Raw genomic sequence first — 13,032 nt, 5'->3', positions numbered from 1 at the left:
ATTGGTTACCTTGAGGGGTATACAGTTGCTGCTTAAGCTTGTTTATCATGCTTCTGCTTAGTAGGAATAGTTGAAAAGCAATAAGTTACTACCAGATTTAGGATCAAGTAATAGGAGAAAAATCAGTAGATAAAAATTGCTGGTCAACATTATGAAGTGCCTTCTTGATATTTCGCTAAAGGAACGTTTGGCCAGGGACTTCTTATCTCATTTGTTCCCAGGGCACACTACTGAGAGGTTATGGCTATGTAAGTACCTGCCTGACTGGAAGAGAAATGTAATTTACAAAACTGTTTTACTGGTGTTACCTGTATTGTGTCAGTAAATGACAAATTAAAAGGTAATTTATTATAGTGGATATGAACATAGGCTATAGAGCTGAACTACTTGAGTTCAAATCCTGGCTGTACAATTTACTAACTGTGTCCTAGGACTAGTTTTGTAAATGATGTGTACTGCAGGTTTTCTGCCTACAAAAGGAAGGTTAATAATGGTACCTTACTCTTGGAGTTTGCGAATAAGGATTAAACAAGATAATACATGAGGAATCCTTTTAATAGTGGCTCCCCCATTGTAAGCCTCAAAATAAATTCATGGATGTTGTTTTAATTTACCTGATGAAGGCCATAATTCTTTTTGTCTTCAATTCTAGGTTTTACTTGTGTATGGATTGGCATTTATGGTTATCCTTCCAGTTGTGGTGGTAAGTTGTAGCTTTTTAAGTTAACGTTTATTTGGAAAGGAGATTGACATGTTTTGGAGTCTCCCTATAACATTTTTAATGTATGTTAGAATATTGATCCTTGAATTTAAGAATCTTGCTAGGTGAGACGGCTCCCACCTGTAATCCCAACACTGAAGCTGAGGTGGGAGGATCACTTGAGCCTAGGTGTTTGAGGTTTCAGTGAGCCATGACCCCACCACTGTACTCCAGCCTGGGCCACAGAGTGAGACCCCAACTTAAAAAAAAATTATATAAGTATACTATTAAAGGTCTTCTAAAGGTGACATTGCTCGAGCATGATAATATGTATATCCTCCCAATTCAAAAGTTACCCACAACTGACCAGACATGGTGGCTCACTCCTGTAATCCCAGCGTATTGGGAAGCCAAGGCGAGCAGATCAGTTTAGGGCAGGAGTTTGAGACCAACATGGTGAAATCCTGTCTCTACTAAAAATACAAAATTAATCGGGCACGCTGGTTGGAACCCAGGAGGCAGAGGTTGCAGTGAACGAAGATTGTGCCGCTACACTCCAGCCTGGGTGACAGAGAGAGACTCTGTCTCAAAGAAAAAAACAAAAATCACAAAAGTTACAATTGAGTTAACACAGATACATATATACATACGTATACATATACATATGTGTATATGTGTATATATAAAACATACATACATATGTGTATTTATGTGTATATATTTTAAATACAGGGAAAACTGTCCATTATAATTTTATTTTTGTTATTTATTTATTTATTTTTAAGACAAGTTCTTGCTGTAGTAAGGTGCTGCAAACATGGCTCTCTGCAGCCTCTACCTCCTGGATTCAAGCAAATCCTCCCATCTCAGCCTCCCAAGTAGCTAAGACCACAAGTGTGTACCGCCATGCCCCACTAATTTTTTGATTTTTTTTGTAGAGATGGGGTCTTGCCATGTTGTCCAGGCTGGTCTTAAACTCCTGGACTCAAATGATTATCCTGCCTTGGCCTCCCAAAGTACTAGGCTTACGGGTGTGAACCACCATGCCTGGCTGACACAGATATATTTAAAGTTTAAAATGAAAGTCTTCCTGCACTACCACCCTCAACTTCGTTTATTTAGGAATCATTGCCAAGTTTGGTGTTTTCTCTTTGAAATATTTTTCTATGCATTCATGTACACACATTCATTTAAAAATTAACCTTTAATGAGGTTTTACTGTATGTATGCATTATTCTGTTTTTTTTGCTTAATATATTGAGGATGCAACATATAGAACAGCCTCATTTTTTAAAGCAGCTGTATAATACTATAATATGGAGATACCATTTGATTTTTACCATTTATTACTTTTGTTACTTGTGTCCTTTCTGATCCTGGAGTTCCTTTTAGTCACATAGTGAAACTAATTAAGTTGTTTGTTTTGCCTTCTTCAAAGGATTGTTGCAAGAATCCAATCATATTGAGTAATATGAATGAAAGTTTCATGTCACTTGTAAAATTACGCCTACATTTGTTTATCAAGTATTTATTGAAGACATGTTTTGTGTCAAGAACCAGCTTGGTGCTTATAGCAGTGGGTAGTTTTATCCCTTTTTGGTCTTTAAGGAATTTCTATCCAAAATGGTAAATGTTTTAATTATATATATGCAGTGACTTAGGTTAGTGTTTAGGCGTCAGACAATATGAATATTTGCTAAAGAAATCACTTGAAATAGCAACAAAGAGGTGCTTATTTTAAGACTCAGGTAGTTTTGTTGTTTTATGAATATTTAGAAGATTTGACCATAAACATATTCTGCATCAAACTTAACATAAGGATTTTGTTTTGCTTTTTTTTTTTTTTTTTGAGACAAGAGTCTCCCTCTGTCACCTAGGATGGAGTGCAGTAGTGTGATCATGGCTACTGCAGCCCTGACCTCCTGGGCTCTAGCAATCTTCCCACCTCAGCTTCCGGAACAGCTGGGACTAGAGGCATGTGCCACCATGCCCAGCTAATGTTTGCATTTTTCTTTTTCTTTTGTAGAGACAGGGTCTCACTATGTTGCCCAGGCTAGTCTCAAATTCCTGGGCTCAAGCAGTCCTCTCACCTCAGCCTCCCAAAGTGCTGGGATTACAGGCATGAGCCACCTCTCCCAGCCTATCATAGTTTTTATACTTTCTTTCTTAATTTTATTTGTGTTTTAGGGCTCTTGGTGGTATCGCTCAATACGCTATAGTGGAGACCAGATTCTAATACGCACAACACAGATTTATACATACTTTGTTTATAAAACCCGAAATATGGATATGAAACGTAAGTAAACTTAAGTAACTTTGCTATTAATCACATTATTTTGTGACTCACTTATGTGGGGTTGATATATATATATTCCTTAACTCTGTACTAGTGAGATTCCATTGTACAGTTTTATAAATAGTTAATTTATATAATTAAAGCTAGAGAAAAATGCCAGCACCCTTTATCACATTTATTAATTTATATTTCCATTGTTCACGTTTGCTCATGTATTTCATCAGAAATTTTACCAGAAGCCTTATGCGTGCAGTTTTGTAATACTAGCTAACATTTATTATTTGTTGTATGCCAGACACTGCTAGTTGCTGTACGTCTTGACTCATTTAATTTTTGCTGTGCTCCCGTAAGTTAGTTCTGTTTTTAAGTACATCTTATAGATGAGGAAACTGAGGCACAGAAAAGTAACACACTCAGGGATACACAGTAAGGGATATCCAGGATTGAACCCAGGCAGTCTGGTTCTTGAGCCTTAAACCATTATGTCATATTGTATTAATTGTAGTAAAAATAAAAAGTCTTAGGTGTGTGAAAGGAAACTGTTAGAATATTTCATTCCCATTTCTTATTTAAAAATTTAAGAAAAAAATTTTCACTTTCTTTTGATTATATAAAGCAAACATTGTAGTTTATCCCTGGGAGATAGAGGGTTGCCTTTCAGAATGATGGCTCTGCAAAAATCATAGATGCTCCTCCATCCCTCCTTAAAAAAAAGTGATAAAAGAATGTAAGTTTTAAATTGTGTTTCTGGGACCAAAATGGACTTTTCTGTATTTTGGATTTGGCAATTTTACTAATTAGTAATGAGAAAGACTTACGATCATATATGACTGTGTGTGAACAGATTTTACATTTCTGAATGAGTTAATACTACTTTGCCTTACCGAAAATATTACCCTTCCTAAAGCTGGATTGAAATGTTAATACAGAAACTTGTTCCCTTATGAAAATGTTTCATGTTTATAATTTTAAGTGTGCTTTTTGCCTCAATCATTTTGATTTCTGTTTCTTTTCTGAGGATGGTATCCTTACACAGCTTTGTCAGGAAGCATTGTTTAGCTGGTGGATTTCTTTAGACATTCTAGGTTATTTTAGCTGTTTTAGGAACAATTTTTATTAAGTAAACATTTGAGGGTAGTAATAGTAGTAGCTCACACAAGTACTGTGCTTGCTGTGTGTCAGGCACATATGAAGAAGCTGAGATACACAGATATGAAGAATATTATCCTAGGTCATTTAGCTAGGAAGTAACAAAATACCAAGGTCTGTGCACTTAACTTCTATACTATCCTGCATTTTGTGAGTACATTACATGAATTTTTTTTTTTCTCCGAGACAAAGTTTCTCTCGTCTTCCAGGCTGGAGTACGGTGGCGCAATCTGAGCTCACCACAACATCCGCCTGCTAGGTGCAAGTGGTTTCTCCTGCCTCAGCCTCCCAAGTAGCTGGGATTACAGGCGTGCACCACTATTGCCTGGCTAAGTTTTGTATTTTTAGTAGAGATGAGGTTCCACCATGTTGACCAGCTTGGTCTTGAACTGGCTGGTCTCCAATTCCTGACCTCGTGATTCTCCTGCCTCGGCCTCCCAAAGTGCTGGGAGGCGTGTAGGCGTGAGCCACCACCGGCCTGTGGGTTTTAATCATGTGTATTTCCACAAAGTCCTCTCGGGTTCCATAATACAATTTTTTGGAAAATGACAGTGCATGTTAGTTTACACAAGGCCTTGAGAAGTCATGTAGTAAAGAAACCTTTAACTTGTTTACATTATTTTCAGCTTTATTTAACCATAGGGCCCCCTTTTTTCTTGTAAGTTATTAATACCACACAGAATACTAATGTTCTATAGAAAGTTTCTGGGGAACTTTCAGTGATTTTAATGCCTCTGGTTGCTTTGGTGTGCTTTATTTGATCTATACTTCTGTTCACTTGTGGTGGTTGATACTGTGTACATTTTAAAAAGGGAGATGTTACTTTTTTTATGGAAGGAATGAATACTTGTCATGGAGTTCAGATAGTTTTTAGCATTGTGCATGTTTAGAAAAGTGCTTCACTTTCAAGTGAATTAAGTATCTCAGGAGGGGGAATTAATAAATGAGCATATTTATTTACCTTCATATTTTGTTTTCTTAGGTCTTATCATGGTTTTGGCTGGAGCTTCTGAATTTGATCCTCAGTATAATAAAGATGCCACAAGCAGACCAACGGATAATATTCTAATACCACAGGTTAGGCTAATTTCCCAAATCCCCCAATGAGCAGTTAAATATTAAAGTGAATACTTTAAAAAAAAAAAAAAAACTGTGTTTTTGAATAATTATTTTATTTATTCTAGCTAATCAGAGAAATTGGCAGCATTAATTTAAAGAAGAATGAGCCTCCACTTACCTGCCCATATAGCCTGAAGGCCAGAGTTCTTTTACTGTCTCATCTTGCTAGAATGAAAATTCCTGAGACCCTTGAAGAAGGTATTTGTGATTCTGGTATCTACAGTTTTAGTGGGGTGAAAGCAACAGATTTAATTAGACTTAATGGTGTGTATTAGTTTGTACTCCATTGCTCTAAAGAAATACCTGAGACTGGGTAATATATAAACAAAAGAGGTTTAATAGACTCATTGTTCTGCAGACTGTACAGGAAGCTCATTGTTCTGCAGGCTGTACAGGAAGCTTGGCTGGGGAGGCCTCAGGGAACTTTTATTCATGGCAGAAGGCAAAGCCAGAGCAGGCACAGGCAGAGCAGAGATCTTCACACGGCCAGAGCAGGAGGAAGAGAGAGTTGGGGGAGGTGGCACACATTTTTAAACAACCAGGTCTTGTGAGAACTGATCTTGAGAACAGCACCAAAGGGAGAACTCCGTCCCCCAATCCAATCACCTCCCACCAGGCCCCACCTCCAGCATTGGGGATTACCATTCAACATGAGATTTGAGTGGGGACACAGACCCAAACCATAGCATGGTGGTGCAATGTTTTTTGTTGCTGTTCTTTTTTGGGCAAAAAATTGCTCAAGGACTTTTTAAAAAGGAAGTGTATATGCTACATAATTACTTCACAAATGATTTGAAGATCTAAGTAAGTCAGATATTTTGGCAGGTGTTAAAATTTAGTGTTTCAAGGTGAGAGAATGCTCTGTATGAGAAATGTTTAGTTAGTTGCAAATCATACAAAAGTTCCTAATGATTTTTTTTTTAACGACTTTGTAAGTTTTTGGAGGGAGCGAAATGGATTTCACAACAACCAACACCTCTCACCTCAGCGTCTGCAAGCTTCCTCCAACAGTGGTTACCAATAATGTCTGTTTTATGGTTATTTAAAGCTTCATAAGTACTTGAAGTCATGTATTTTGCTTAAAAGAAAAGTAGTTGATTGAGGCAACAGTGTTTCCAGGGATGTCATTAATTATCTCTTTTTCACCAACATTATTTGAATTACAGTTTTAAAAGACAGTTATTATCTCTAGGAAATAAATGTTCTTTTTGAATGATATCCTACCATCCCCCACCTCCTTTAAGGCAGTAATGCAATTAAATGCTTCTGAAAACAAGGCCATGTGATACTTAGTAATTGTTGATAGGACAGGATGCTTATGGTGGAATGAAGGAGCACTATTTAGGCATTATCATTGGAGTTGCTTTGAAATACTGAATTAACTAGTAATTCTGTTGCTAATGTTCTGTAGAAATGCATAAGCATCTCTATTTTTACTTACCTGTAAGAAGCAGGAAACCATTGTTAGATTGAGTATCAAATCCATAGGTTAATGTGGTCTTAATAGTTAACTGTTATTAAATGCAGTATAAGTGAAAGAGTCTCTCTCTTTCTCTAAGTTGCCCTCTTCTTCTCTTCTGTGTTTCTCATCTCTCCCCCTGTATTTAGTTGACATATTTATTTTGACATACTTAGTTGATCCGCCCACCTCGGCCTCCCAAAGTGCTGGGATTATAGGCGTCAGCCACCATGCCCGGCTGGGAGTTGGTTTATTAAGCCTAATGTTATGTTATTAAAAATTTGTCTTTGAAATGTCTAATCTGAGCTAGGGTTTTATGGCTGATTTTTGACATAGTGATACTGAGGAGAAACTTTTCCATTCAATCTGTAAAATTCTGAGATCATGTGAAATATTTGTGGCATAACATTAATATTAGTTTTGGGTCACAGTGGTAAAGATGCTTTAACTGTAAAATTAAAATGATCTGTTTCAGGTTTTTTATTCTTTTGCAGATCAGCAATTCATGCTAAAAAAGTGTCCTGCCCTACTTCAAGAAATGGTTAATGTAATCTGCCAACTGATAGTAATGGCCCGGAACCGTGAAGGTGAGGAGGAAATATAGTTAATTCTGTTATACTTTTTATTGCAAGCATATGCAGATTATACTTCATATTTTAGGATTTATGGGTACTCAGTATAATTCTGTCTGCCAGTTCAGTGAACTTTTTCAGTTTTACTCATGGCTTTTCATATTTTTTTTCTACATTTTGTGTTATTTAAAGTCTATATCACAGCCCACTGTGGGGTTTTTGTTGTTGTTGTTGTTTGAGATGGAGTCTTGCTTTGTCACCCAGGCTAGAGTGCAGTGACAAAATCTTGGTTCAGTGCAACCTCTGCCTCCCGGTCTCAAGCGATTCTCCTGCTTCAGCCTCCTGAGTAGCTGGGATTACAGGCGCGTGCCACCACGCCTGGCTGATTTTTGTATTTTTAGTAGAGATGGGGTTTCATCATGTTGGTCAGGCTGGTATTGAGCTCCTGACCTTGACCCGCCTCAGCCTTCCAAAGTGCTGGGATTACAGGCATGATAATTTAATTGTTTTATTGTTCAATTGTTTGCAAAGATTTAAAATTTCCTTTTTCTTTGAATAATTTTTGAGTTAAGTCATTATTTTTTTCTAACAGTGAATTTGAAATAATTATTTAACTAATATAATAGTGATTCATATGTTATGTAATTTTTATTAATTAATTATAGACGGCATCTACCAGGGCTGGAGTCCAGTAGAGTAATCATAGCTCACTGCAGCCTCAAACTCCTGGGCTCAAGCAGTCCTTCTACCTTAGCTCTCTGAGTAGCTAGAACTACAGGCGCATACCACAGCACAGAGCTAACTTTACATTTTGTATAGAGGTGGGATCTCACTTTGTTGCCCAACTGGTCTGGTTTCCAACTCCTGGCGTTAAGCAATCCTCCCACTTCAGCTTCCCAAAGCCCCGGCATTATAGTCATGAGCCACATGCCTACAGGCATCTAGCCATTTTTTTTTTTTTTTGTATAGTAGGAAAAGAATGAGGAAATTTGTGGTCGGTAATGGAAAGGAATACCCTTAAAAAAGGATAGTGGTATGGTTTGTTGTTACGGGCGATGTTGGTTCTTGTCATGGTGTCATATGTTGGTGATACTGATAATGTCTGATAATTTACTATTATTTGAGGTGAAGCAAATAATTTTTCTTTTAAAAATCAATGGTTGTTGCTGGAAAATGTTCATTTGATCAAGTTTGTGTAATTTTAGCATCTTCTCTGGTAACTTTTAAAGGAAAATCTTCATTATGATCTTCAAATTTGAGATGTTAAGGATTTAGTGTGAATTGTGTTTTTTGTGATGAATTGTATACTCCTGAACATGTAAAAAGTCCAGCCCTGTTTCTTTTTTTCCTATTCTTTCTAAGAAAGGGAGTTTCGTGCTCCAACTTTGGCATCCCTAGAAAACTGCATGAAGCTTTCTCAGATGGCTGTTCAGGGACTTCAGCAATTTAAGTCTCCCCTTCTGCAGCTCCCTCATATTGAAGAGGACAATCTTAGACGGGTTTCTAATCATAAGAAGGTAATTCTTTGCTACTTTAAAGTCAGTTTTGAGCAGTTTGTCCTGTCCTGTCACTTAAAGGTAACATGAATAAAAGTTTTCTGGAAATAGTTACTATGCATTTTTTAGATTTAGAATGTCTTAAATATTCTAAAACTTTCAGGTGGTTCTGTTAACATTTTCATGACTAGGTAGCTGTTTTATAGTACTTTACTATTGTAAGTGGCTTTACTATTTTGGGGGTTGGTGCATTTAAACAGTCAACAGTTAGGTCCTTATATTATGTTACCAAAAATAAATGTACTGTCTACTTTCCAATCATTTTATTCTTGGCTTAAACGTTGGGCAATTGTTTACTGGTTAAGTATGAACAACAAAAACATTTAATAAATTAAATAAAGACCGTTCTTATTTAGAATGTGTAATCTATAGTACAAACATGATAATGAATCTTAAGGTATAACAAAAATTTGTATAAATGAGGAAATACAAGAAACTGAAGTTCAATTCTAGTAGGAGATTTTAAACATTATTTTGTATATAATAGATAAACGAGCAATAGACATTGGATTTGATAGTATGTTAATGTAGAATTAATAAAGGCATGTTGGAAATTTATATCAGAGTTCTCTGTCCTTTCAAGTACTCATGTTCCCCTTATAAATTTGATTATATGCTAAGTCATAATTAAACACTTTAGAATCTAAAAGCAGAGATTTTACATGCCTCATGATCTAAGCTGTGTCTTTGAAAGTGAAAAATAACTAGCACCAAAGACCTGGAAAATTAAAGAACATGCTCCTAAGTAACCATTTTGCCAAGATGGGTATTACTACAGTAACAGCTATATTTTAAGAATAACAAAAATGAGAATATTGTGTAGTAAAACCTTGAAGGTGCGCCTTTATTGAGGTTTATTTTTACTTTTGTTAGGTAAAAGTAAAGGTTTATTAGTACAGGTTTGGTAATAGTAAACCTATTAATTGCAATTAAAGGTTTTTGTTGTTAAAATTGAAAATTAACTGAGGACATCAGTTGACAAAGTTTTTGGTTGAGTCAAGATTCTTATTTTTTCCCCTCCAACTTTATTTTTTCTAATTTTAAAAAATAAGCCTGTATTAACTTTATAATTTAAAAATTTTTAATTCAAATTTTCTTGGAGAAAAAGGTCATGAAATGCCATGTGGTTATTTTGTGCTTTGAAATGCACATTAATCAGCATTTTTCTAAAAGTTGCTGGATTTTGTTGTAGTTAAGGTGTGAGTAATTTTCTTTTTATGAAAAGCTTTGTGAGTTAGGGAATTATGTATTTTCTTTTTTTTTTTATTCAGTATAAAATTAAAACTATCCAGGATTTGGTGAGTTTAAAAGAATCAGATCGTCACACTCTACTGCACTTCCTTGAAGATGAAAAATATGAAGAGGTTATGGCTGTCCTTGGGAGTTTTCCATATGTGACCATGGATATAAAATCACAGGGTAAGTGGGAGGTTTCTCTATTGAACATTGCTTCCCTTTTGATAGATTGGTTCTCATTTATTTGACTCAGGATTCTCAAAACACTGTACTTAATAACAGAACTTGTTATTAGACTTTGCAGAACTGTAGTTTACCTGTCAGATTTTGTGTGTTGGAAAATGATTTATACCTAATAGTTTGAGAACACTGATGGAGTCCTACTTTTATTATCCTCATAATGGGATGAAGCCTGAGAACTCTGTTCTGTGGTTCAACTTTTAGCAATTTCTTAACTTTCCAAAGAATGGTGAAGACTTCCAGGCATGATAAAAGAATGAGATATTTGAAATATATTATTAGTATGAAAGAAATAGCTGCTTAGTTGTAAAATTAAATTTTAAAAACCCAACTTGTTTATGTTAATTAAATGTTGAAAATTACTATGTTTTACGCCACATTTCATGTGTTTTTCTTACCCTACCTCTATATTTTCTTTGAGGGAAAAAAAATAAAGGCTATTTTTCTACCTATATAATTGCCCTGTGTTTCTGTTTCAATATCTGAATGGTCTTAGAATACTGAGAGAATTAGAGACTATCTGCTCCATTCTTCCATTGTGGTGGTGGTCTGAGCTTTAACATTCGCTAAGTTACCATTATGAGAACATTCTTTTAGTTACCAAGAATACAGGGATGTATTAATAATGGTTTCTGTCTTTATTTTATTTAGTTATTTATAAATAATTTTTGAGATAGGGTCTCACTCTGTCGTCCAGGCTGGAGTGCAGTGGTGCGATTTTGGCTCACTGCATCCTCTGCCTCCCAGGCTCAAGCAGTCCTCCTACCTCAGCCTCCTGAGTAGCTGGGACTACAGGTGCACACTACCATACCTGGCTAATTTTATTTTTTGTGTTTTTAGTAGAGACAGGGTTTCACCATGTTGCGCAGGCTGGTCTCGAGCTTCTGGGCTCAACTGATCCACCTGCCTTGGCCTCCCACAGTGCTGTGATTATAGGTGGGAGCCACTGTGCCTGGTTTGTGTCTTTAAAGAGAGCTTATTGTCCAGTTGAAGCAATAGGATTAAAAACAAGGTAAGGGCTGGGCCCAGTGGTGTCACACCTTTAATCCCAACACTTTGGGAGGCCAAGGCAGGGGGATCACTTGAGCCCAGGAGTTTGAGACCAGCCTGGGCAACATAGGGAGACCCTGTTTTTATAAAATTTAAAACACACACACACAAACCAAGATAACATATGCTAAGTGTTAAAATGAATGACACAGACGTTGTACCATTTATTTATACAGCAAATATTGAATGCTGTGCATTCTTCTAGGTCCTGGGGAAGCTGTGGTAAGACAAAGCCTCTCCTGATTGAGCTTATATTCTAATAGGAATTGAGGAAAGGTAAATGGCTCCCAAAGATTGGCATGTTTGGTAAAGGAAGGCAGTCAGTGCAGTTTGGTTTCAGTTTGACTGGAGTGTAGCATACGTGTTATGAAAACTTGGTTTGTTGGCTGGGCGCGGTGGCTCAAACCTGTAATCCCAGCACTTTGGGAGGCCGAGACGGGCGGATCACGAGGTCAGGAGATCGAGACCATCCTGGCTAACACAGTGAAACCCCGTCTCTACTAAAAAATACAAAAAACTAGCCGGGCGAGCTGGCGGGCGCCTGTAGTCCCAGCTATAGGGAGGCTGAGGCAGGAGAATGGCGCAAACCCGGGAGGCGGAGCTTGCAGTGAGCTGAGATCCAGCCACTGCACTCCAGCCTGGGCGACAGAGTGAGACTTGGTCTCAAAAAAAAAAAAAAAGAAAACTTGGTTTGCTTTGGTGAGGAGTTGGGGTTGCCTTGTGGGGCCATGAGTTTTCAGACTTTAAAAATACTAATGTAAAAGCTGTATTTAGGACTGTGCTGATTTAATGAAACCGTCCAAATAAAAGTTTTGGTACTTACAGAGATACTTTTTGATATTAAGAACTGTTAAAATACACCCTTTTCTTTCTTTCTTTCTTTTTTTTTTTTTTTTGAGACAGTCTCGCTCTGTTGCCCAGGCCGAAGTGCAGTGACACTGTCTTGGCTTACTGCAACCTCCACCTCTAGGTTCAAGTGATTCTCCTGCCTCAGCCTCCCGAGTAGCTGGGATTACAGGCATGTGCCACCATGCCCAGCTAATTTTTGTATTTTTAGTAGAGATGGAGTTTCACCATGTTGGCCAGGCTGGTCTCAAACTCCCAACCTCAGGTGATTCACCCACCTTAGCCTCCCAGAATGCTGGGATTATGAGTGTGAGCCACCATGCCTGGCCAAAAGTACATGCTTCTTAGAAAAATGAATATTAGAAGAGATTTTCTTATAGGAAGTAGAAATTTAAGAGTGTTTAGCCTCACCGACAAATATTACCATATGTTCTACTCCATAGCATCTTGTATAGACAGTTTATTTATATTTTTACAATGCTGCCTAATTATCTAATAATAGTGCTATAGTTGATGAAGGAGGAGTAGAAGAAGTATAGAAGCAGGAAAGGGGCATCTGCCTGATAGTAATACTGGAGATGGTGGATCTCCTTCCCTACCTTGCAAGAATCTGTAATAGAATCTATTGTAGTCCTTTTCTTCACTTTAAAGCACCAAACAGCAGGTCAGCATTCAGTGGGACAACATGTCCCACTGATCTCGAATTCCTGAGCCCACGCCATCCGCCTACCTTGGCCTCCCAAAGTGATGGGATTACAGGCATGAGACACCACGCCTAGCTAAACTTTAGTTTCTAAAAGTTTCTAAGT

The 13,032-nt window shown here is 37.2% G+C and overlaps 1 protein-coding gene across 1 annotated transcript in view; it reads left to right on the top strand.

Moving 5' to 3' along the window:
- Positions 1-13,032, top strand: part of SEC63 (SEC63 homolog, protein translocation regulator) — an 88,416-nt gene that overhangs the window by 46,674 nt on the left and 28,710 nt on the right. The window contains exons 7-13 of the mRNA XM_025382427.1: positions 653-703; positions 2,888-2,996; positions 5,128-5,222; positions 5,330-5,462; positions 7,218-7,310; positions 8,658-8,812; positions 10,123-10,270. Of these exons, the coding sequence (XP_025238212.1) occupies positions 653-703; positions 2,888-2,996; positions 5,128-5,222; positions 5,330-5,462; positions 7,218-7,310; positions 8,658-8,812; positions 10,123-10,270 (784 nt within the window). The remainder of the gene's footprint in view (positions 1-652; positions 704-2,887; positions 2,997-5,127; positions 5,223-5,329; positions 5,463-7,217; positions 7,311-8,657; positions 8,813-10,122; positions 10,271-13,032) is intronic.

Source organism: Theropithecus gelada, chromosome 4 (genome assembly GCF_003255815.1).
Source record: "Theropithecus gelada isolate Dixy chromosome 4, Tgel_1.0, whole genome shotgun sequence".
NCBI lineage: Eukaryota > Metazoa > Chordata > Mammalia > Primates > Cercopithecidae > Theropithecus > Theropithecus gelada.
Note: the sequence above shows the minus strand (reverse complement) of the source record. Positions and strands in the feature narration are given on the sequence as shown.